This window comes from Triturus cristatus, chromosome 5_2 (genome assembly GCF_964204655.1).
Source record: "Triturus cristatus chromosome 5_2, aTriCri1.1, whole genome shotgun sequence".
Taxonomy (NCBI): Eukaryota; Metazoa; Chordata; class Amphibia; order Caudata; family Salamandridae; genus Triturus; species Triturus cristatus.
The window spans coordinates 73,052,855-73,076,217 of NC_140588.1; the positions used below are offsets into that span (position 1 = coordinate 73,052,855).

General features: G+C 42.6%; 1 protein-coding gene across 2 annotated transcripts in view; it reads left to right on the forward strand.

Annotated features, from left to right (window-relative positions):
• Positions 1–23,363, forward strand: part of LOC146822679 (molybdenum cofactor sulfurase-like) — a 1,712,661-nt gene that overhangs the window by 1,034,973 nt on the left and 654,325 nt on the right. For both annotated transcript variants that reach the window (XM_085606872.1, XM_085606873.1), the window contains exon 9: positions 17,399–17,561. In XM_085606872.1, coding sequence (XP_085462998.1) covers positions 17,399–17,561 — 163 coding nt within the window. The remainder of the gene's footprint in view (positions 1–17,398; positions 17,562–23,363) is intronic.

A 23,363-nucleotide genomic window follows, 5' to 3' on the forward strand; every position in this document is an offset into this window, starting at 1 on the left:
TATGACACTGGACCCTGTGTCCCTGAAGGCCATTGCCTCTGTTCCATTGATCAAAGGTTGCCGTCTATACTTGCCCAGGCTACTGGTACTGAAAAGAAAGGGGCAGTAGCTATGCCACTATCACAAACTGCCAGAACCCACCTCATATCCCAAGGTTAACCCCACTATTTCTTTGTTTCCAGTACCACCTACTTGTGCTAGGGGGCGCAGTTGACTAAGGGTCAGTGGTGGTAGGAGTAGTCTCCTCGGCTTTTGGACAATCAGCATCTTTTGTCCAATAGGTCTTTACAAAAAAAAATCAAGGCTTTTTTGCCTTTACCTTAGTTTGATGACCCCTCCTTACATATGCTGGTTCTTGGGGCCCTGATGAAGACTCCTTCTTATCTTTAACCTTGTCACCACCCTTATCCTGACGTTTTGAAGAATCTTGCTTCTTCTGGCCACTACAAGTGTTTCATTTTTTTTGCTTCACTCAGGTCCTGACCCACCTATCTGCCTTCTTTCTCAATTCTAGGGGAGAAGTCAGATCTGAATCTACCAGGTACTGATGCAATAGCTGATTTTGACAATTATTAAGGGGTCTACTCCCTCATATTCAAGTTGTACAATTCTTGATAGTCATGTACCTTGCTACCAAGTAACCAACCTTCCAGAGCCTTAATGGCACTATCCACAAAGTCTACCCAGTCCTGTGTCTATACTTTCTGGGTGTCTCTGAACTTAATCCTGTATTGCTCAGTGGTTTAGCCAAACCCATCAATGAGAGCCCTTTCATGACTGAGTAGTTGTCAGCATCTTCTTCTCTAACAGTGAGGAGCTTATCTATACCTTTGTCAGCAAAGGAGAACCACAAGATATTTGCCCACTGCTCTTGAGGGAACCTTTAAAATATATGGGCCCTCTCTAAAGCAGTTATCCATTTATGGATGTCATCCCCAAAATGGTAGGGAGGGACAATCTTGTTCAGGTTCCTATGGTCAAAGGAATGTTTCTTAATTCTAGGGACACTGTTGCTGCCACCATGGGACTCTGGTCCCAACTTTTTTCTAGCCCTCTGGACTTCTAAGGATTCTTTGTCAAGGGCCAACTGCTCTTGCCTGAGCCTAACCCTAGCTTTCTCAAGCTCAAGAAGTTGGTACTCCCTATCAGAATTTTTGTTTCTTGCTAAACACTTACTACTGACTGTCCTGAGTGATTAGACTCTGTAGAGGGAGATCTAGATCTCCTTGGTAAACTCTGCACTCTCCCAGGAGAAATGAAGGGGGGCCCTCAGGGCCGTATGCCTTATCTTCTGGGAGATCTGAGTTGTCCAGGTGGGAGTCCTCATGCTTTTCCTGGTTAGGGTCAGTCTCAAGGTCAGAGAGGTGTCCCTCTCCTACCCTATCTTCTGTCTCCTGCCCACCCTGCATATCTAGCTAATCTGACCCACTGGCTTTCCTCAGGTCATCTAGCCAAAGCAACTCCCTAGGGTGTTGGGTGTTGGCAGTTCTCATTGACTTCAGCTTTCTAGAGGCAGACAGGGTTTTCAGTTCTTGGAACGAAAGCTCACTGTATTTAGAGTCTTGGGAGCCAATAGCTTCCCATTTCAAAGACATACTAAGTGTGGTGGGGTGTTGCACCCAATTAACATAGTAGGAACTAAACTCTCTGAGGTTGGAGAAAGGGTGTGCTAAACCCTTCACTTACCCGACCCTAAGTTCAGTAGAACTTACTATTCTAAGCTTGTATTTATATGTACCTTGTACTAGTGGCTTTTCAGTTAATCAACACAAAGATTTATCTGGTTAAAAAATGCAGGCTTGATTCCCAGCCGCTGCACACCAATGTGAGAAGCAGGCCTGGTATATGATGTCCACTAATGTGAGTGGGCACCTTGCACCAGTCCAGACAACCTTTATGGTGATTCAAGAGGTCTCCGACAACCTTAGAAAGCTATCCAAGTGGTAGCCGTGGAGCGCAGCCTTCAGGCTTAGTCTTGAAGGAGTGTAAAGCAGTTTGTTTTACCAGAATGCAATCTTATAGTATAGATTAAATGAAAAGAGAACCACACAGTTGTTATAAAAAATATTTATTTATTATACCACACTATCTAGAACGTTACAGTATCTCCTGCACTGAGATAGACACAAAGCACGCAATACTGTATCAAGGGATCACAGAAAATAGCACTAATAAACAGTGTGGACCCCAGGGGGGGACCATACAATATACTAAGAAAGTGGTATAAGAATAGGGGTGGGCGGAATTTGCGAAAGTGACTTTTGCAAATTATCGCGAAAATGTTAAAAATCTCCGCAAACACGCGGAAATATCGCGAAGATGCAGAAGTTTTTTTCCTGCCCGTTCGCGGTATTTTCTGCGTGGTCGCGGCTCGCCAACTTACCCATGCGGTTGCTCGCGGGCGCGGCCATCTTGTTTCCACTCTTCTCGCGGTGCATGATCGCGAGAAGAAAGACGTGATCGCGCGACCAATGACATTACTGCGGGCGCGAACTGTCTACCAACAATCCAACATCTCGTGGAGAATGCGACCGGATCGGGAAAACTTGTCGGCGAAGCTGTCCCACAAAGGATGTCAAATGCTGAGGGATCGGTGTGCGATGGGAGTACCAACAAGCCTTGGCAAAGGCAACCCATGCAGGAGTTCAAGGAAGTGTACGGTTGGGACCAGCAAGGTCCAGGAGCCTCACCACACACAGGGGAGTCAGTGCAGGCCCCAAGCAATCAGGAGAGCCAAAATGAAACAAGGTTGACCCTCAATTGGACCCACAGGCCGGAGGCACAGGAGTCGGAAGTGGACCTCAAGCAGCTTTATAAAACAACAGGCCACGGAGTACTCGGTGCGAGGTGGTTGATTATCTTTGCAGGAGAAGTTGCCAGAGTGGGGCAACTCGGAGCTAATGCACTTGTTGCAGAATTGCCAACAAGCACTTGCACTTGCAAATGTATGCAGTGCACAAGGATTTGGGTATTGCAGGCCCCACAAAGGATTCTGACCTCAAACTGAGTGAGAGGGCAGCTTGGGCCTCGGGGACATATGCACCCACTTCCTGTGTTGCTGAACCCATCGGAGTCTGTAGGAGCTGGGGATCAGCAGATCGGTCAGCAGTGTTGTGGTGCCTGTGAATGCAGGGGAGTGACTCCTTCACTTCAAGGGAGATTATCTTCAGGTGTCTTGGATGCTCCACAGGTCCTACATGGTCATGTATGGTGCACAGGAACAGACGATGCAGCAGGCTGAGAGGGAGACGAAGTTAGGTCCAAACAAAGTGCAGCCAAGTCCAGAGGGCCCAGACGGTAGAAGTTCAGTGGTTGCAGTTCTGAATCTTGTCCAAAACGGATCTAGAGTCCTACAGCCAGGTAAACCCTTAAGCACCCACGGGAGAGAGTTGAAAATATTCAGGGGACCCTCCCAGGGGAGGGTCTGGGCAGGGAGGAGGTCACTCCCATGTCCTTTGTCTAGTTTTGCGGCAGAGCGGGAGCCAGTGGATCCCAGGGCTGGTTTGAATTGGACTATGCACAGGGACACCAAATGTGCCACTCATGCAGACTTTCAGTCGATGGCAAGCTCACCCACCCGGTCCTAATACACTTAATCCTGTCTGGGAGGTGGTCACTCCTCCCTATGACAGGATGCCAAATGTCCTGCCTTCCCCTGCTCGAGTTTGGCTCAGCAGCAGGAGGACAGAAATGTGTCTCTGGTGGGTAGCAACCATTTTTTGCTATCCGGAGCTAGAAGGCTGGTACCGGGAACACTGAGAGCCCATGAAGGGCATTTCTGGTGGGTGGAATCATACCTCCCACACTGGTTACCGGTGGGGGGGTATGATTCCAACATGTTTGACACCAAACACAATAGGGTTTGTTGCACCTGTTTTCGAGATGGTCATCACACGGTCGCGTAATGCCCCTCTACATATAGTATATGGCTGCTTCACTGACAACTCGGGAGAATGGACTCTGTAGGCTGCAGGGGTGTCCTGCTAATGCAATGGTACCCTCTCACTAAGAACCATGCCCCTGCCCTCAGGATTGTAAAGGCCTGCTATAGGGTTGACTTATAGGTTTTAAGTGCAGTGGGCCTTAGATATAGTAAACCTATATTTTAAGTAAGTGGTGCACGTACCAACTCACACAGGCTGCAATGGCAGGCCTGTAGTTCCATTTTGAATGGTCTCTCATGGGTGGCATAGTACAAGATGCAGCCCATGGGAGACCTCTGGTGTACCTATGCCCTGGGTACATGTGTACCATATAATAGGGACTGACAAGGGTACCCCAATATCCAATCTGGGGTGTACCTAAGTACATGCATAACAGTTTAGGGAGACAGCAGATACACTTGGGTCCTGGTTAGTAGGATCCCAGTCAGACTAGTCAAAAACCAGCTTAGCACCAGGCAAAAAGTAGGGGTACACATGAAGAAGGATACTACATTCCTTTACGGCCTGACAGTAATATTCACCCTGCAGGCTGATTTTATTCAACATAATTAACAGGGAATAGATTGAAACAAGTGCTTGTTTCCTGCCTGTGTGTCTCACATGGCCAATCAGTGGCTGTCGGAGCATTGACCTTCCTTGTGTGCTGCTTTTGAGGGCCTGCTGCTCACTACTGATGGCAGATACAATGGGTGTCTGCAATTGACAGGGACAATTGCCCTCAATGCTACCTGTAGTCACCCACCAATCAACTCTTTTAACCTATTTCCGCTTGTGTGAATCATCTTGGCTAGTTCTAACTGTACCACTTAGCTGGTATTTAGAGAGGCCACATGCCTACATTTTATATATTATTGATATACCTAGCAAAGATATTTATACTTGCAGATTCTCCTGAGCTTACACATTCATGTACCACGTTTCTCAAGCTGAGGTCTTGGATATTAATTGCCCCAGAGATAACCATGGCTTACAACTTGAGCAAATTTATGAGCAGCCCATCTCCCTGCAGGTGTGTATGGCACTTTTACACCACTTTGATCTCTGTGATGGTGATCATTAATTAAGGGATGATTCCCTGGCCTGTTATGTGTAACATCATGTCATCAGTCCTGAAGCTATGGAAACAGATTTTATGTGATAACTAGCTTTCAATATTGTGCCTATGATTGTTTGATTTTTTTATATCTGTTTTATCCAGTCTTATTACTTATTTTGTGTTAGCAACAGGGAATCAAGCACCGGTCTGTCAATTTATAAGTGTCGTGAGAATTTGGGTTGTTGACTGACTGGGGTGTGAGCCCTGGTCAAGCAACAGCCACAATTGCTTACAGCGTGAACCACGAAAAAGTCAATAAATGAACCTGTGCTTAACCTGAGTAGCTTGGCACAAAAAACAGTCAGACTGAACTTAGACACAATGTGTAGTAAAGTATTTATGAAGAAGACAAACAGTAACAAAGTGAAAACACAACACAATAAAAATCCCAAACCAATTTTGAAAAATAGAGTAAAGAGAAAATTCTAATAAATTACTTGACACTAAAATGAGTACAATCCAATTAGTAGACCTGAAGGTAAGAATTTTTTCAGTTTTTAGTGAAATATAGCACCTAAAAGGTCAAAGCGCCATCTGCAGACATCTAGTTGCGCTAGACTAGCTCTTAGTCAAGCAAAGGCCGACTTCAATGGAGCACGGTTTGTATAGAATGTAAATGTATAGGTATTTATATAGCGCCGATGACCACTATGGGTATCTCAGCGCTGTACTCATACCGCTGAAGGAACCCTTCCTGGCTTTCCGTGTGAGGTGTCCACTCCTGGGCACCCCCATGGTGAGACCAGGCATCCCAGCGCTGTTGGGGCAGTTGTGGAGCTTAAGCAAGCTATTGCCCAGAGTTGCAGCGTGGGACCCAAGTGTAGAATAGGCACTGAGGCGAGAATATCCGGTCCGCGGAATTTTATAGCCCGAGACCCTGTTGCGACGGGAATCGAACCCTGGTCCCGGACCAGTGCTCTGCATCGAGGTCTGCCGCTCTAACCATTGAGCCACACTTCTCCAGAAGAAGCAGATTAGGCCTGCTCAACACTTACATTCGTACTTCAAACATTCTTGAAGAAAAATGTCTTAGAAGGTAAAGTTCTGTGGCGCAAGGCTGAAGGAGGAGTCTGAACAGGGAGCGTCTGAACAGGGAGCGTCTGTGTCAGATGGCCATAGGTCAAAGTTGCGTTGAAGATTTCTACGTTGTATTGTTTGCACTGTGATTTTCATGATGCATTTTGTGGTATTACAATACTATATATTGTTTTGAATGTGTAAATATGTTTGTAAAAAATGTGTGTGACCCGACAAAAGACATGAAAATAATAGTTTAATCTTGTTTGAAAAAAGTATAAAAAGAAGTGAAATAAAAAACACACAGGCTTTAGAACAAAGCACTGAAGTCTCATATGACTAATTAAAAAATCAACCTATCTGAACACTGTGTTTGTTAGTAAAATTTAAGAGTGGTCTAGTCCAGATAGTGCATAGACCCAAGCCTTCCGTACTCACTAAGTGCGTAGAAGAACATAGCAGGAGAAGCCAAGGAGTAAATCTGAATGCGATGTACCTCAAGCGGAGAGGAGAGCAGGTTGGTCCCGGTCTCCTCATGGATCACAGTGCACTTTTTCACCAAATTTTGTCCAAGTCCTCAGTTTTGGAAACTGGCCATCTGGGCACCTTTAGCACCACAACCAAGGGTTCGGGACTGGTGGGACACCTCTTGGGAGTTCAGGACTCACTCAGGCTGAGTTCAACTGCAGGTTCATGACCCTGTGGCTCTGAATAGGAGGCCTGCAAACTAGCCCTTGGAGTCACTTCTAGTAGTCCTGAGAACAGGTGAAGATGCAGGACTCATCAGCAGGGCTATCCTCTGATGGTTCAAGGTAGGTGCCAGGCTGGAAAGCAAGGACTTCCACGTACAGCAGCAGTTTTGCAGAGTGCACAGCATGGCCTAACAGCAGGCAGTCCACTGAGAGTCCTTTAACAGGTCCAGTAATGAACTGAAGAGTGGGTCTGAAAGTCCTATTTTTATACCCTGCTGCCCTTCTTCTGGAATGTAGGAGAAGCCTCTAGAAAGACTCATTGAAGTGCATGGAATTTCCTGACTCCCCTGCCCTAGCTCCAAGCTGGCTGTAATGACAAAACACCCTTTTTTGTGAAGGAGAGCCAATCTATTCAGGTGTAAGTGGGGCTGCCCCCAAATCCTGCCAGAATATGGCCCATTGAGGCACAGCTACTCCCTCTATTGTGTGACTGTCTGAGAGGAATTCACAAATTGTAACTGTCAGCTACACAAAGGTATGTGACTAAAGATAGGCTGCAGTCACAAAGCGCTATTGGCGGGAAAATGACAACTTACTAAAAGTGGCATTTTAAAAATTGCAATGAAAAATTCGACTTTGCCATTTAAAATGGTTTATGTTTACAATTATAGTTATGTGACCAAAGATAGGCTGCAGACACAAAGAGCTATAGGCAGGAAAATGAGAACTTACTAAAATTGGCATTTTCAAAATTGTAATGAAAAATCCGACTTTGCCATTAAAAATGGTTAGGTTTACAATTTCATAGGAACCAAACATGACATATCTACCTGCTCTAAGTTAGGAATTAAAGCTTTTTAAATGCAATAAGAGATCATCAATGTTATTCTAACGGAGGGTTAGGCCTCACAGTAGTGAAAAAACAAATTAAGAAGTTTTTCCCTACCACAAGGTGTAAAACTTAAAAAGTATATGTCCAGTCATTTACTCACACAGCCTCCTGCCCTCTGGACTGCCTAGAGCCTACCTTAGGGTTGACTTATATGTAATAAAAGGGGAGCTTAAGGCTTGGGAAGGGGGTGTCAATGACAACTCGACCTGGCAGTTTACAACTTCATCAAGGCTGCAATGGCAGAGCTGGGACATGTTATAAGGTGCTACTTAAGTGTGTGGCACAATAGGCCCACTGGTAACATTTAATTTACAGACACTGGCTAAAGTATACCTCTTTACAAGGGGCGTACGAGTAAATTAAATATGCCATTTGAGTGTAAGCCAATGTAGTCATATTTTAGGCAGCGAGCACAAGCACTTTAGCAATGGTTAATAGTGGTAAAATGCACAGAGTCCTAAAGCCAATTAAAACAAATTCAGAAAAAAGTGGAAGTAAAAAGGCAGAAGGTTTGGGGATGACCTTGTTGAGAGGGCCAGGTTCAACAAGTATGATGTATACATTTAGTAAAAACTATGGTACCACTTTTTATGGCCACACATTGGCTTTGTCTATCACAAGAAGCGACAACTAAAAATGACAATGGATTTTGAAATAAGTCCCTAATGAACCATTGCTGTCAAAGAAATGTATAAACACAGGTTCCTATAGGGCATTGCTTAGCTCCTGAATTGTTTACATAATGCCTGTAATTTAAAGGTCAGTGGATTTGAGCTATATTCTATTGTGTGAATACTGAAGCACAAGAGTCCATTTTTTTCCAGTGGAAAGAGAAGTCTTCAGTACATGTCTTGGCAACACACTGATACATGGACAGGAGTTCACATTAATTCTGATTCATTACATAGCCTGTAAAGGTAGAAAATGTAGCGATGAAAGAAATAAAGGTAGTTACAGATTTATTGAGGATAGGGAGTGTGAATAAACTGACATCAGTGTAAAAGAGTGTCTTCACATCCCTGGATTGGGTATTTATGCCCTTGATCATATTGAATTGCCTTACAGCTTCCCCCAGTGATTCTATAGCTGATAGGGACAGTATTATCGATAGGAATGATTCATTCCCGTATGCAGCTCGACTGTAAGAGAAATAAAACCCCTGTTTACCTGTGTAAATGGGCTATTTTATAACCAGCTGACCTTGGAAATAGAGCTATTGTCTAGCCTGCTCTTTTAAATAGCTAAGAGATAGCCCACTTCAACCCCATCAAAAGACTTCTCAGCTTCTAGTAAGAGGGCAATAGTGTTTTCAATGGAGTCTTTGGTCTTCCACAGTAGGTATAACCGTGTTCTCAGATGGAGCAATGATTTCCTAGGGACAAAACTCACCTAGGGAGGGATTGATGAGGTGAGTAATCACAAGTTTGTATCTGTAGTCAATATTAATGCCAGTGTCTTCATGTTAACATTGAGATGTGAAATTATGCAGTAGCTTTTACAGTGGAGATTTTTTTCCCCAGGCTTGAGTAGCACTGAGATTATGGTTTTGTTGTTGTGAAGGATGAAAAACAATGATATCAGACTCTTTTCATATTTCAAAGGGAATGACTACCAGCTGTACCTTGCCAAGCTTATAGAACTCTCAGGTGAATCTTCCCTCTCTTAGAGATTTCTTGCATGCTAATCTAATATGGCAGAGCAATTTCATGCTTTTATGATTTTGCAACTGAACAGGGCACTCATTTGAGAGGGTTGGTGTTTCCAAACACGGGACAAAAAAGCGTTTTCCACAATCTTTGTGGTTACAAATCAAATTTATAAAGGTCTTGGTAGAAGGCAGCCAGTATTTCAGTGATATTCTGGTGACACATTCATAGTATACCTTGGTTGTAGTAGAGAGCACGTATAGCTACCTCTACTTCCCAAAGCTCAAGCCGCAGAGGTTTTGACTTTCCCTCCATATTCCTAATGATGGCTCCTTAAGGCATATGTGGCTTTGGAGAGGAAGAGTATATTCAGGTTGAATTGTGTTATAGTTTGTTTCTGCTCAGTTGGATCTTGAATATATTTACTCATTAGAACTTTCCGGCCTGGAATTTTGTTTGTTCTAATCTATTTATCTTCTTAATTATAGAGGCATCTCTCATGATCATGTCTTTTACTGAGGCTTTTCAAGCCACCCAGAATGTTTGAGTCGAGTATACAGTGCCCCTATTCTCTGCCAAATAAGTTCAAATGTGTTCTTGTAGGTGTTAATTCTTCATGGTTGGCCATCAAGACTCCTAGACCATAGTTAAGACTTAGGAATGTAGGTGAGTGGTCAGATATAGCCTTCTCAAATATTCCTCAAACAACCACCTTCAGCAGAAGGAAGTCTGAAATTATTCTATAGTCTATACTTGAAAGGGTGCAATGCACACATGAATGAAAAGTATTGAGTGTATCAGACAGGTTTATTATCCACCAGATGTATTTCTACTAGACAATAATCAAATGTATGCACACACAAACCTCACTTCTTGTTCCATCCTCGTTTGATGTACCTTAGAGGAGAAGAATTTCTTTCTCAAGATTGTGGCACATGTCTTTGAGCTGGCTAAAGTAAATGTACCAGGACCAGTTATTTTTTTCATACAGCTGTGGAAAACTATTTTGCTGTGTCTATCTTCATTTCTGGATTCCTCAGGTGACAAGCGGGTACCCTGCATGAGTCCTATATCAGTCTGCTTGATGGAAGGATATGAAAGAATTTTCTTTCTCTTGATCTAGTGCAAAACTCTAATAATATAGGATGATATTAGGAGGCTGGGGAGCCAAACACTCAAACACGAGTTTAACTGTAGTTTTTGCAGTCGGAAGCAAATTATCTGTGAGGTCATAGGGAATTTTCAGTAGTATTTAATTAACCCATTAATCGGGGGCCAAGAGATTATTTTTCCCTTATATTGTATGACACCAGAAAGAGATGAAGAGAAAAGGAAGGGGGTGGGGAGGTTCACTCACTGATATAGTCAAAGGAGCTCAAAGGTCACAATTTTGGAGTTGGTTATAGGATGCAGTGGGGAAGTGCCCATGCACCAAGGTGGTGTTTTCCTTACTCAGCAACAGACTGTCCAATCATAGGCACCAGGGGCAGCCATGACTTTAAGACATACGAAGTGTGATTTAAGAAAAACATAGTTGAGTGCTTTGCATCATAGGAGTTTAATCTGATTAGTCATGATAGGAATGAAGGGTGGATGACTGTACAATTTGTGGGAGCAGAGAGATGGGAGTGAGATGAGTGGTTGGTTGCGGGGTTTTTTGTGGTGTCATTCCAAAGTTGTGAAAACAAGAGGAGTTCATGGGGACATTACATTTGTATGAAAACCAAAAAATGTGGGTCAAGTCCCCTAAGGAGATGTAAAGAAAAGAAAGGAAATATGAGGATATATAATTGAGGGCATGTGAGTTCATGCAGAGACTTGGTTAGGAAGACCAATCATATTTTAAAACTTATGTGGCACACTTCTAAGGTGTTAAGTGTGTGCAGTCTTTGCTGTGACTGTGCCTGTCAGGCAGTTATGGTCAAGGACCAATGGAAAAAATGTGTCAGAAAGCTCCACACATAGTTGTAATCAGGTTCTACACCCTCCAAGTGTTCAGGTGGTTTGTGACGAGTCTTTCCCTGTTTGTTTTTAGGGCGACCTTGGTGTATGGTTGTCTTAAACCAGTGCCATAAATGACAAAGTTCAGTCCTTCTGTAGCTGAGCATCTTTAGAGCATTTTGGGATCATGCTGAATTCTGTACATGGGTCTGCAGGATGATGGAGAACATTCTGAGGGTGAAAATCTGTGGATATTTCCATGACTGTTGTTTTGAAGCTATATAGGAACGCTTGCAAGATTTCAGGCTCTCTGTATTGGGAGAACCTGCTATCTATGGTGATCCACATCATCAGCATTAGGGTTGATGTTTGAGCAGGTGTCTGGGTGATAAGTGCAAGTGAATAAATGAGTGAAGTAATGTGAGTGAGTGAATTATGCTTGTCAGTCAGCAGCTCACCCTGGCAAACTGGAGGTAATTCATCACAAAATGATGACAAATGGGAGGTAATTCTTGGCTTAAGAAGGACCCATGGCAAAATACTAGCATTGGCACACTTGGGTTATTTCTTGGTATTCCTGGTGCAAAATATTGGCTATAACATTCTGGCAATGATTTCTAGTATTGGGGAAGGCAGTCATTTTGGGGGTGTGTGGAGAGATGGGCAACCATGACAAAATTCTAACCTTGGCATACTGGTGGCAATATTTAACATGTGGATCATGGATGGCATATAGATGCAGTAAATGACAAATTTCTGGCCTGGCGTATTGTACATAATTATTGACATAAATCAGTATGTAGTGAGGTGTTTTATGTCAAAATGCTGGCCAATTCATCCACAAGCTCCTCTATAAAGAATTTGGGCTTGATCGCTTCAATTCAGTGCAAAGATTACACCTCACCAGATTTACAGATCACCATCTGCCACTGCAGGCTGTATGTATGGGTTCCCTCTATACTCCTGAATACTTTTCAAGTAGTGCAAAGCAACAATGCAGATTGTCTATCCTTCAGGCCTTTATGATGTTGCGAAACCATTGCTCCGTAGCTTAGCTTTATTACCTATCAAGGCACAATTTGTTAAAGTGATGCGTCTTGTTCAAAACACCATCTTTACTTTTTGAAGAAAAATCCCTTGCGTTATTTACCAAGAAGCAGGTTTCAAACTTCATACAAGGTCGGAATGACCTATATGGCAATCAGGCAGTGCCCGATGGACTGGTCTGGTAGGTCACTGTGTGGTCTGGTTTTTCGGCTGTTTGTGGGCCTGTTCTATGGTCTGAGGGGCTAGTTTTTACTTTTAATTTTCCTGAGAATAAAATGGACATTGCCTGCAGCAAGAGAAAATCCATGTAGCCTTCTATACCTTGCAAAACACGTATACAGCATATCTTTACAAGTTCAAAACTGCCCCAATTTGCTTACATGGGACACTTTTTCAGCTATCCAATTCACTAATGTGGGACACTTTTATTTTTGTGCTCGGGTCTATTTCCTGCCCCAATCCCATCCTATCTTCATCTGAGAACTTGCTTGCTTGCCCGCCCAACCTTTAAGTGTGTCAGGTGGGGGCCTGTACACACTTGTTCTAAGCTTTGGAACTCTCTGTCTCCCCACTTAAGACTGATTTGTCATTAGCTTGCTGTAATATTCTCAGTATTCCCATGTGTTTACAGGATCCTTCTCTAAGGTTCTTTGTTTCAAGGTTCCACTTTAGAACATGTAAGAGTAGAGATTCTGTAGAATGTTGGGAAAGGTTGTCTGTTGAGATGTTGACTGCGAGCAGCCTGGGGTGATTCAGCATGTAGTGTACTTCCAGAAATGAACTACAATGTTTTACACCTTTATTGCTGTGTTTTTCCACTTACTATACGTGGCGACGAGTGACTGGTCACCCCAGATACCATAAACATATGGATTACCGGGTTCTTCGACATATGCGACTTACCTGTCTCAACGACCATTTCTCAATATTTGTTTTAGATGTGGTAATTCACCCCATGTAAAAGGAGGGAAGTCATGTCCGGCGAAAAATGTCTAATGTCATATTTATGCAAAAATAGAAGATTTTGCGAAGGTATGCTAGAGTACATTCTTCAGACTGACCATAAGCCACTTGTCTCCATTCTCAGTTGTACAGATGCCAGACCTTGTACTCCCCAGCTGGCTAGGTTTGCAGCTAGATCAATCAAATCTATTTTGATGTTGTTCACATGTCATGTGGATAGAACACAAGAGCAGACTATCTATCAAGGTTTCCCATCAAAGATGATGTTCTGGACAGTGGTAACTTTGAAGATGAGTGTTGTATAATTGCAGATGATTATGTTGAGAATCTTAGTCCGTTCTCAGAAGAAGAATGGAGAAAGAACACTGACAGTGATACACAGTGTTAAAAACGGTAGCTAAATGTGTAGTGGAAGGTTGGAAGGTTGGCATAGGGAAAAAGCTGTGAATATGACTATTCAACCCAATTCCAAAATATCTGAAGGGTTAACCATTTCTTGTGGTGTTTTTCCATTTACTATACTTACTCTTTAAAAAGCAGTTAAAATGTGGGTTTAGTCTGTATGCTGCATTCCTACCTTTCATGAACCCTCATTACAAGTTGTGTTATTTCATTAACTTTGGGTGAAATAACGCAATTTCAAACAATGAGCATTTTCAGGCCTGGAATTAGCGAGTCAAAATATCTGGACCTGATAATTCAGGGACAGGAGTGCTTAATTTGCAAAATATTAAGGGCCAGGGCTCTGACTAGGAAGCCACTGCAGCTTGTGCCACACATCGCCCTTGTCATCGCTGCCAAAACAACTACTAACCATCTCTCTCGCATGTAAATGCGACAGTTAAGATTATTCCAGGTCCCCAAAGCTAAAGGAATGGCTGTGGAGGCAGGTAGTAGCACTATTTTAATGTATATTGTATTCCTAAACAACCGTTGTTCTGCTCATCTCTCAATTAAATGAACAGCACCACCATGTGGTTGACTGTCTACACCATACTTAGAACACTTAGGTGCCGGTGCCGAGCACCGCAAACCAATTAGGTGCAGGTGCTGAGCACCGGAAAGTACCGGCTCCAATTAAGCACGGCAGAGATAGAAGGCCTCTCAAAGAAGCTGCAGGGGCTGGGGCTGTGTTCAAGCAGCTAATGCTTCACTCGGGCAAGCACAAGTGTACCCTTCATCCCTGCCTCCCACCATTCCTCACCCCACTACATAGCACCAGCAGTTCATCAGTAGGTAGAAAATGTCAGCATTTTTTATCATTGAAATTGTGAAACACTGTGCTGAAAAGGCACCTGGTAAATCTGGGTGTGAGCAGTTAATCTCCATTTCAGGGAAAAACTCATAATGTCAAGATTTGTAGCAGATATACCAACTGGTAAACTTCATCCCAGTCATCCAGTATCTCTGCTGCAAAGACCGGCCCACTTGTAAGGAAGGACCTAGTGTCAAGAGGGTATAGAACCAGAATAATGTGGTCAGACTATTGCTGGTCACAAGTATCTTGTTCTACATATTGTTTACAAAATTGCTGTCCAATTCAAATTAATATTAGAAAATCCACACCCAATGGAATAATATTTGTGTTAAAGATATTTAAGTATACACCGATTAAGAGACCCTCTCACTGATTGGAACACATAAACAAAATTATTAACATGGCTTATGAACATGTAAGAGCCTAGAGTCAATTGGAACACAGGTATGTATACCTACTGTATTTCAGCATTGATTGCTTACCTAAGGCTTACTTAATTTTGTATGCAGTCATGTAAAAGAAGAAGGGCAGCAAAGCTGTACAACTCACCTTATCTGTTCTGAGCACCAGGGGACAAAGGTTAAATCCCTGACAAATAATTGGCAAAGTGTAAATAAACACTGCCATATGGATCGTGAACAGCAACTCATCAGAGACCTCAGGCAGAAAAGAGCCTGAGCACTAGGGTTGGGTGGAATTTGCTAAATTCACTTTCGCAAATTATGGCGAAAATGTTAAAAATCTCCGCAAACACGCGGAAATATCGCGAAGATGCGGAAGTTTTTTTCCCGCCCGTTCGCGGTATTTTCTGCGTGGTCGCGGCTCGCCAACTTACCCATGCGGTTGCTCGCGGGCGCGGCCATCTTGTTTTCACTTGTCTCGCGGTGCATGATCGCGAGAAGAAAGAAGTGATCGCGCGACGAATGACGTTACTGAGGGCGCGAACTGTCGCGAGACAGCGCAAATGGCTACCAACAATCCAACATCTTGTGGAGAACGCGACCGGATAGGGAAAACTTGTCGGCGAACGCGGGGATTCATGTAAGGCGATCACGCGCACGTGAGAATGTATTATTTTATAGCGCGAGCAAGCAAAATATTTCCGGTATAATGCGGATTGCGGAAATGTTGACATTTTCGCGCTCTCCGCGGAATGCAAAAATGTCAAATTATCGCAATTTCCGCGAGCGGAACGGAATTTTAGCCCAGGCCTGCTGAGCACATTGCAAAATTTGCATTGGTCTGTGACTAGTCTCTCCCTTTATGGTGTGGAGGATGCTAAACACCAGCACACCACACATTTATTTTTGCAAAATATTACAATCCACGTGCCAAAAGAATAATAGTGGGACAGGAACCTGATTTAGACTACTTGCAAAAAATATCAAATTTGAGATGGCTTTAGCTCTGAATGGGTCAGCACACCTTAATGTTGGCATTTGCATTGTGCCCGAGTTGTGAATTATGTTGTTCCAACATATAGGGGTCATAATGCCACGGAGAGATGCACTTTCTGAATGCATTTAGGGGCATTCAGGGCCATTGTTAGTACCTTCTAATGTCTGCTGCCTACCTGCTAAGTGAAAGCTGTCAAACTGTAGCAGCGCATACCAACCACATTGTGACTGCCTGCCTTTGTCTGATGATTCCCATGTCATGCTTTGCATCTGCAAAAACACTCACAAATGTATTTGAGCATTCCATTACAAATGATAACATGAGAAGAATTCCCTTTTTCCTTTGCCAGCTGTGATGGTTCGCAGTGCCTGCATTTTGCTTCATAAAGCCTATCACAAATGACAGTACACTTTTGCACTGGCTTTGCGAATTGAAAGTATTTTATATGTGTGGTGAAAGTTAAATTGCCAGTCACTTGTTCAAACTTCTCACTTATCTGGCTATAAATGCACAGGGACGTTTTAAGGATTTTGGGGGCCTTGGGCCAAATGTATTTTGGGAGGCCCTGCTGTAAACAGCTTTGATTTTATGATCCGGTTTCAGCTCTTCCATGCCCTCTTTGGTCACATTCTAAATGTGTGTACAGCTAATATTCAGGGATAGTGATGTGTGTTTGCAGTATTGTAAGACGGCCGCAGCTCACTAATATTGCTGCAAAAAATCGCTGTCACACCCTCCCATTTCTCATGTGTGAGGTCCTGTATTGAACTAAAAGACACTTTTTATATGAATGTTGCATGAAACATAATCCCATTTTGTGTGCAAAATGTTTGCAGTAGACTCACGCATTCAAAATAAATGATAGAAAAACGGTATTTATGTATGTATTTATATTTCAACATATTTTATTGAATTTTACACATATAGTCAACAGCGCTTTGTCTTTACAGGGTGGCAGCCCAAACTGCAGAACAGAGCTGACTCTATCAGGGGGTCCCCTGAAAAGCTGGGGCCCTGGGCCAGTGCCCACTTTACCCATGCCTTAAAACGTCTGTGTACATATGTTTTTTTTTTATTATTCTCTGACTTGTCATGTGTGTCTGTCATCTGTAACCCTATCCTGCCTGATTTTCTAGCTATGTTAATTTGATGTGGTCTACTACAGTTGTGAAGCTATAAAAAGAGAAACACTTACCTTCAGAATGTTCACATTCCTTTGCTAAATGGCCAGTCACGTTTTACATCAACACCCTGTACAACCCCCATAACTTGATCACATTTTTCTTAACAAAAAGCTTGTCTGAAAGCTGGGTAGGATTCTCTTTGAATTTATATTTAATTTAACACATTTTCTGTTTCCCTGTTAGATGGTTTTAAGAGGGCAGTGATTGTCTTTGCTTCTTCTTTTATGTTGAGCTTGTCCTGCATCCAATACTGTTTTTGAGTGAATAATTGATGCATCATATGCCCTTGTGTGTCATTCTCTGCTTCTGCGCCCTATCAGGTTTCCGAGTGGCCCGTTGGGAAGCAAGGACTGCTTTATGATCGTAATTGGATGATTGTAAACCAGAACGGAGTTTGTCTTAGTCAGAAGCAAGAGCCAAAACTGTGTCTGATATACCCTTCAATCGACCTGGCGCAGGGGAGAATGGTGATCCAAGCGGAAGGTTAGTAGGCCGCCATTTTCTAAATCCTGAAAATATGTGCACACGTATAATTACTGTAATGAATCCAGGTGGAGGGCACAGCGCCGGAAGCGGAGGGCCTGCTGGTCTCGTGCTCGGCGCTGCTGTCATGGGGATGACACACAGGCTCGAGTGATGGAGCTCTCTGTGTTGTCACTTGTCAGTAAGCATGTATTAATAGGACAGAGCAGTCTGCTGGGTGTCATCGGCGATCACGTGGCAAGATGTTTTTGTTTAAGATGTTTGGATTCTAAGCATCCCTTCGCACCTGAGGGGAGATGTGGGTCATTTAATAAAATGTGGAGCTTTGCAATTTTTTCTGAAAGCCTTTTTATATTTCATACTTTCTATGTGACTGTGTAGTTTGAAGGAAGGGAGCTGAATTAACGTCCCATCAAAATACCATTACTTTAGATCAGGTTAACAGAGGAAGTGCTGAGGTAGTCCCGCAAGGGGTTTGGCTTTGAAGCCCGACATACGCCGGGCCCCCAATGATTGGTACCCCTCAGTTTTACCAGTGAACTGGTGGCAAAAGAGTTCTGCAACTTGGAGGGTGCAGGCTTGCCAACTCGCACGGTGCCACTGTGTGTCACCCGGTGTGGAACCAAAATCAAACGGTGGCAGGAACGCATTGCAGAGAGCAGCTTTCCAAGTCGTTTTTAGAGGCTGCAAGCAGACAATACCCATTAAGGGGCATGAAAACACCCCAGGACATCACCGACAGCCTCAGTGACCCTTTGTTTTTTGTGTGGGGAGGGGGCATGGTAGTATTTGTGGAGAGCACAGTGCTTCTCCAGTAGCTCTAGGAACGAGGCACTGCCACCTCCAAAGTGGCGCCCCCTCTCACATGGTGAAATATTTTAAAAGTTGGCAGGTTTGTGGATGAAATACAATTACTTATGCTTGATCTGCTACTCCACATTCCCAGCCAACCAATCGCTGTTCAGATGAAGAGACTCATTCCACAGCTCTGATGTGGCCTGTCGTGGATAACTCGATGGTCAGGTAATCTGAAAGGTTGATTCCCAACATCGTACCCTGTGCAAAGGCGTTATGGCTGAATTTTGCTCTACCTGACCCACCTGACTGAGAATTATTCTGAGATCTCCAGACAATTCCACATGATAAACTAGGGAGCAGATGCCAGATAACCTCGGATGAGGTTGGGCTTTTCCATAGCACATGGTCAATCTCATCCCAAAACATGATCTGTTTCACAAACTTAATGTACTTCAGTTGATTTTTAGGTCTTGTCTGGACGCAGCTTTATGTCACCAGCCTAAATGTAATTTAATACAATTATAAATTTACACACATATCCCCATATATCCACTTACTGAAGATTGTAACAGTTGTTCTCTGTAGCAAGAAACTGTAGAACTGAGTCTGACACGCTAGAGTGCTGCTCATGATCTATTGAAGTTGGCCATTTGATGGACAATTCCCTCTTGGATATTTCAGCATGTGTAGTTAGCTCAAGGTAGACAATAATGCAAGGATGATTAAAGTGAAAAGTGCTTTTTAACTAGAGTCTGGTTGCAAAGCAGAGACACCAGATATAACTAGACAGTTTTCCTACCAATGTTTGCACATAAAGCTCTGGTTATCCTGTAGTTTAAAGGCCTAATGTATAGCTGTTTAGTATTGGCAAAAACTCCAATTTCTAAGACAATCCTACCTCTGAAACAGAGTCTCCTCACTCAATTGCCTACATCATTGGAAAAGTATCATGTAGGAGATTGGGTTAAAGTCCAGACTTAGTATTTCCCTTCAGATATTGCAGGATTTTCCTTTTTCAATGAATTCTAAATCAGATCCTATGTATTTTTTTACTTTGTTCATGCTTTCTTTTTCTAATGGCTAAGTGCTTCAGTCTTAATCTCCTGAGGTTCTTTTAGAACTATGGTCCATGTACAGAATGAGGGTTTGATATGATCATTCCTAGCAGAACGTCTGAAGAGTGGGCGGGGAAAACAATGCAAAAGAGATAACACCCAAACAGTTGTAATTATGAGGATAACCTCAAACATTTGAAATGTATTTACCAGCCTTTAGTGGTGTATGAAATGTGTGAAAGTGTGGCATCATTCTCCATTCTAAGTCTTGTAGGAAGGGAGTACATAGATGTTTTTGAAATTTGGCTACTTGCCAGTGCAGCTCATGCAGACTCTTAGCTATGTAAGAAGCTAGGAACATATGGTTGAACAAAACAAATATACACCAGGAAGGTATAGCTAGTTATGCATAACTATAATGAGACTTTTTTTGTATTAGATATGTTTGAATGTTACAAAACCACCTTGTGCTACTCCCCTAACACCCCTATTTCACTTCCTCTACATTATCTGACATTGTAAAATCTTGGAGGACCACACTCTCAAACCCACTTAGTTTTTTTAATTGTTTTATTAAGTTACCCGTACCCTATTCAATTAAAAAACCCATACTTTTTGCCAAGTACATTAGGCGACATAACACCAGTCGTTAGAGTAGCATATCATGCACAAGCGCAATCCTTCGTAGTTGAAATATGATTTTCTATGTGAATCGCCCTAACAATAAGATACTTTGGTGATTCAATTTGAATGAGCAAAAAATGATGTGAAATATAGGTTCAGAGGTGATGTCTGTGATCTCTCCCTTCTACAACTCATTACAGGTATGCCTAACCAACATATTTAACTCCATGTTGGAAATAGGAGTTATACCTTCAATATGGAGAGAAGCATCCATGTTGCCCTTGTTGAAAAAGTCTTATCTGAATTCTAATGATCCAAATAATTATCGACTGATCTCCTGTTTGCTTTTCCAGCTAAGGTAATAGAAAAGGCTATTAATCTTCAGATAACCCAATTCCTGTCTGACCACCAGCTGCTTGACACCACCCAATTTGGAATTAGAAGCGATCATAATACTGAAACCTCCTTAATGAAAACAACTGAGAAGATTAGGTACATAGTTGACAGAGGCGGGAGCAGAGTGGTAATACTCCTTGATCAGTCAGCAGCCTTTGACATGGTTAACCATAAGGTCTTGGTCGTGCATCTCCAGGCTGTCGGAATTGAGGGGCTGGCACTTAAACTCCTAGAATCTTTCATGTATGGGAGATCTCCAATGTTATCCCTAGATCCATTTGTGTCCAACCTTTTTATCTTCCGTGCGGGGTCCCTTAGGGGTCCGCACTCAGCCCTATGTTATTTAACATATACATCAAGCCCTTGGCATCATTTATTAGATAATTCGGGCTGGATCTTACCTCTTATGCCGACAACACCCAAATCGTGGTGGCTCTGTCTGCTTCAAACCACCAAGAAGGTTTCATCTTTCATGACTGTATGACTGCAGTAGGAAATTAGATCACCTTGAAAACTCTGGAAAGACTTAGGTCATCATGTTTGAAAACTCCCCTTCCCTAAGGACGCTGTCCTGTTAGCCAAAATAATTGGGTTCCCTTCCTACACCGGGGTGAAAAGCCAGAAATCTTGGAGTGATGATGGATAACAAGTTGACATTTGGATTACAGGTAAATGCAGTCACATCCTCAACATTTCATGTTTGAGGATGCTTAAAATGGTCTTTCCTTTTATTCTAGACAACGCCCAAAAAACTGGGATCACAGCTTTCATACTTTCAAAAATGGCTAATGCAATGCTTTAGATCTTAACATGCAGCAGCAACACCTCAATAAGCTTCAGGTTCTGCAAAATGCAAAGGCAGGATTGCTGACCAGAATACCTAAATATAAATCGGTCAAATAAGCTATTAAACATCTCCATTGGTGGCCTGTTAGGCAGCGCATCTAATTTAAAGCTCTTTGTCTTGCCCACAAAGCTCTCCATGGAGCTACCACTGATTCCTTAAACATGTATTTCAATGGTATATTCCAGGAAGAAGCCTAAAGTCCACGGGCAGCCGAAAACTAGTTATCAATAGGTTCAAATGATCAAACTGGGGAGGAAGAGGCTTTGCAAACTCTACTGCTAAGGAATGGAACCTACTCCCTTTTTCTATCAGGTCAATTCCAAACCTGCTTCTGTTCTGAAAGAACCTAAAAACTTGGCTGTTCCCTTAATAAATCAAAGTACTTGTTGTCTTGCTCCCACTGTGCAGCGCCTAGACACTTTCAGGTAATTGTTTGCACTCCATAAATTATTATAACATAAAACATAACATATAACATTAAAGTACAGGCCAGTAGAGATAAAGAACCATGACACTGTGCCAATTTCTCATGGCCTGGAAGATTTAATTTTTGTGATTCTGTTAACAGCTATAAGTGTACTGTGTCTCAGTCGCAGAGGTATAATATCAGAGAACTAGAGCTTTGCATCACATTTCGGATAACCTTTCTAAACACAAGTCACAGCTACTGATCAGGCAAAAGTGGAAAATATATCCTTTGTCATCCCACATAAAACTATTTATATTCACGTCCTTTTTCAGATGGGGTCTACACATATAAAAAACAAGCATTGACACTGCTAATTTAATTCTATCATCCTTTTGTAAACGTTTATTTTTAAGGAGGGTGGGGTGCTAGGTCCTCACCATTTTCTTGGTGTAAAAGTGCAAATATTGTTTTTGTCTATGAAAGCAAATTCTGCCGTTGTAATCCGTTGCATTAAAGAGAAGTGTTGTGTGTGCAGATATGCTTCTTGTGAAAGAATAGGATGCTTGCACTCATAGAGAAGTTAAATGATAGAACAGTGGTTCCATGGGTGTCATTCCTAATCAAGTCTGTTCCCTTCGCTAGAAGCTGTATAGAATCGAAATTATCATCATTAATTAATCCAAAGAAGCCTTTCTAAATGCAAATCAGTTATCAACTCCTTGGTGCATATAATAATTATCAATGGTGAAAATGGTGCAGTGCTCAAAAGTGAAGGTGCTGTTTACTGTACAATAAGACACACAAATATACATTCAGGGGTGGCCGCTATTAAAACAAGGTTTCAAGTTCAAAATAAAAATTGAATATGAAATATTTTTTAGATGCGCACATTTTAAGTGACAAGATATTTGTGTGAATTAGAATTTTTAGGCCTGGGCTAAATTTCCGTTCCGCTCGTGGAAATTGCGATAATTTGACATTTTCGCGTTCCGCGGAGAGCGCAAACATGTCAAAATTTCCGCATTCTGCAGCTTAGCGATACTTTATTTCTTGCTCGCGCTGTAAGATAATACATTCTCGCGCGCGATCGCCTTACCTGAATCGCGGTCGCGTTCTCCACGAGATGTTTGATTGTTGGTAGCCATTTGCGCTGTCTCGCGACAGTTTGCACCCGCAGTAACGTCATGCGTCACGCGATCACGTCTTTCTTCTCGCGATCATGCACCTCGAGAAGAGTGAATACAAGATGGCCGCGCCCGCGAGCAACCGCATGGGTAAGTTGGCGAGCCGCGACCACGCAGAAAATACCGCGAATGGGCAGGAAAAAAACTACCGCTTCTAAGCGATATTTCCGCGTGTTTGCAGAGATTTTTAACATTTTCGCGATAATTTGCGAAAGTCGCTTTCGCAAATTCCGCCCACCCCTAATTTTAATGATGCATATGACCGTAACCAATAATTACTGATTTTGCACTTGAAACAAAATAATTATTTTATTTAGGAGTGTGGAAATAATGAAGTATAGTGGTGCGCAATTTCAATGTTGGACAGCGTTTAATCAAATTGGATGCAGTTTCTGGTGTTCTGCTCATCTTGTCCCTGCTCATTCCTACCCCGCCAATAAGCAGCCCGATACAAGTTTTCTCTTCTCATAGTTTCCGCAAAACATGGCA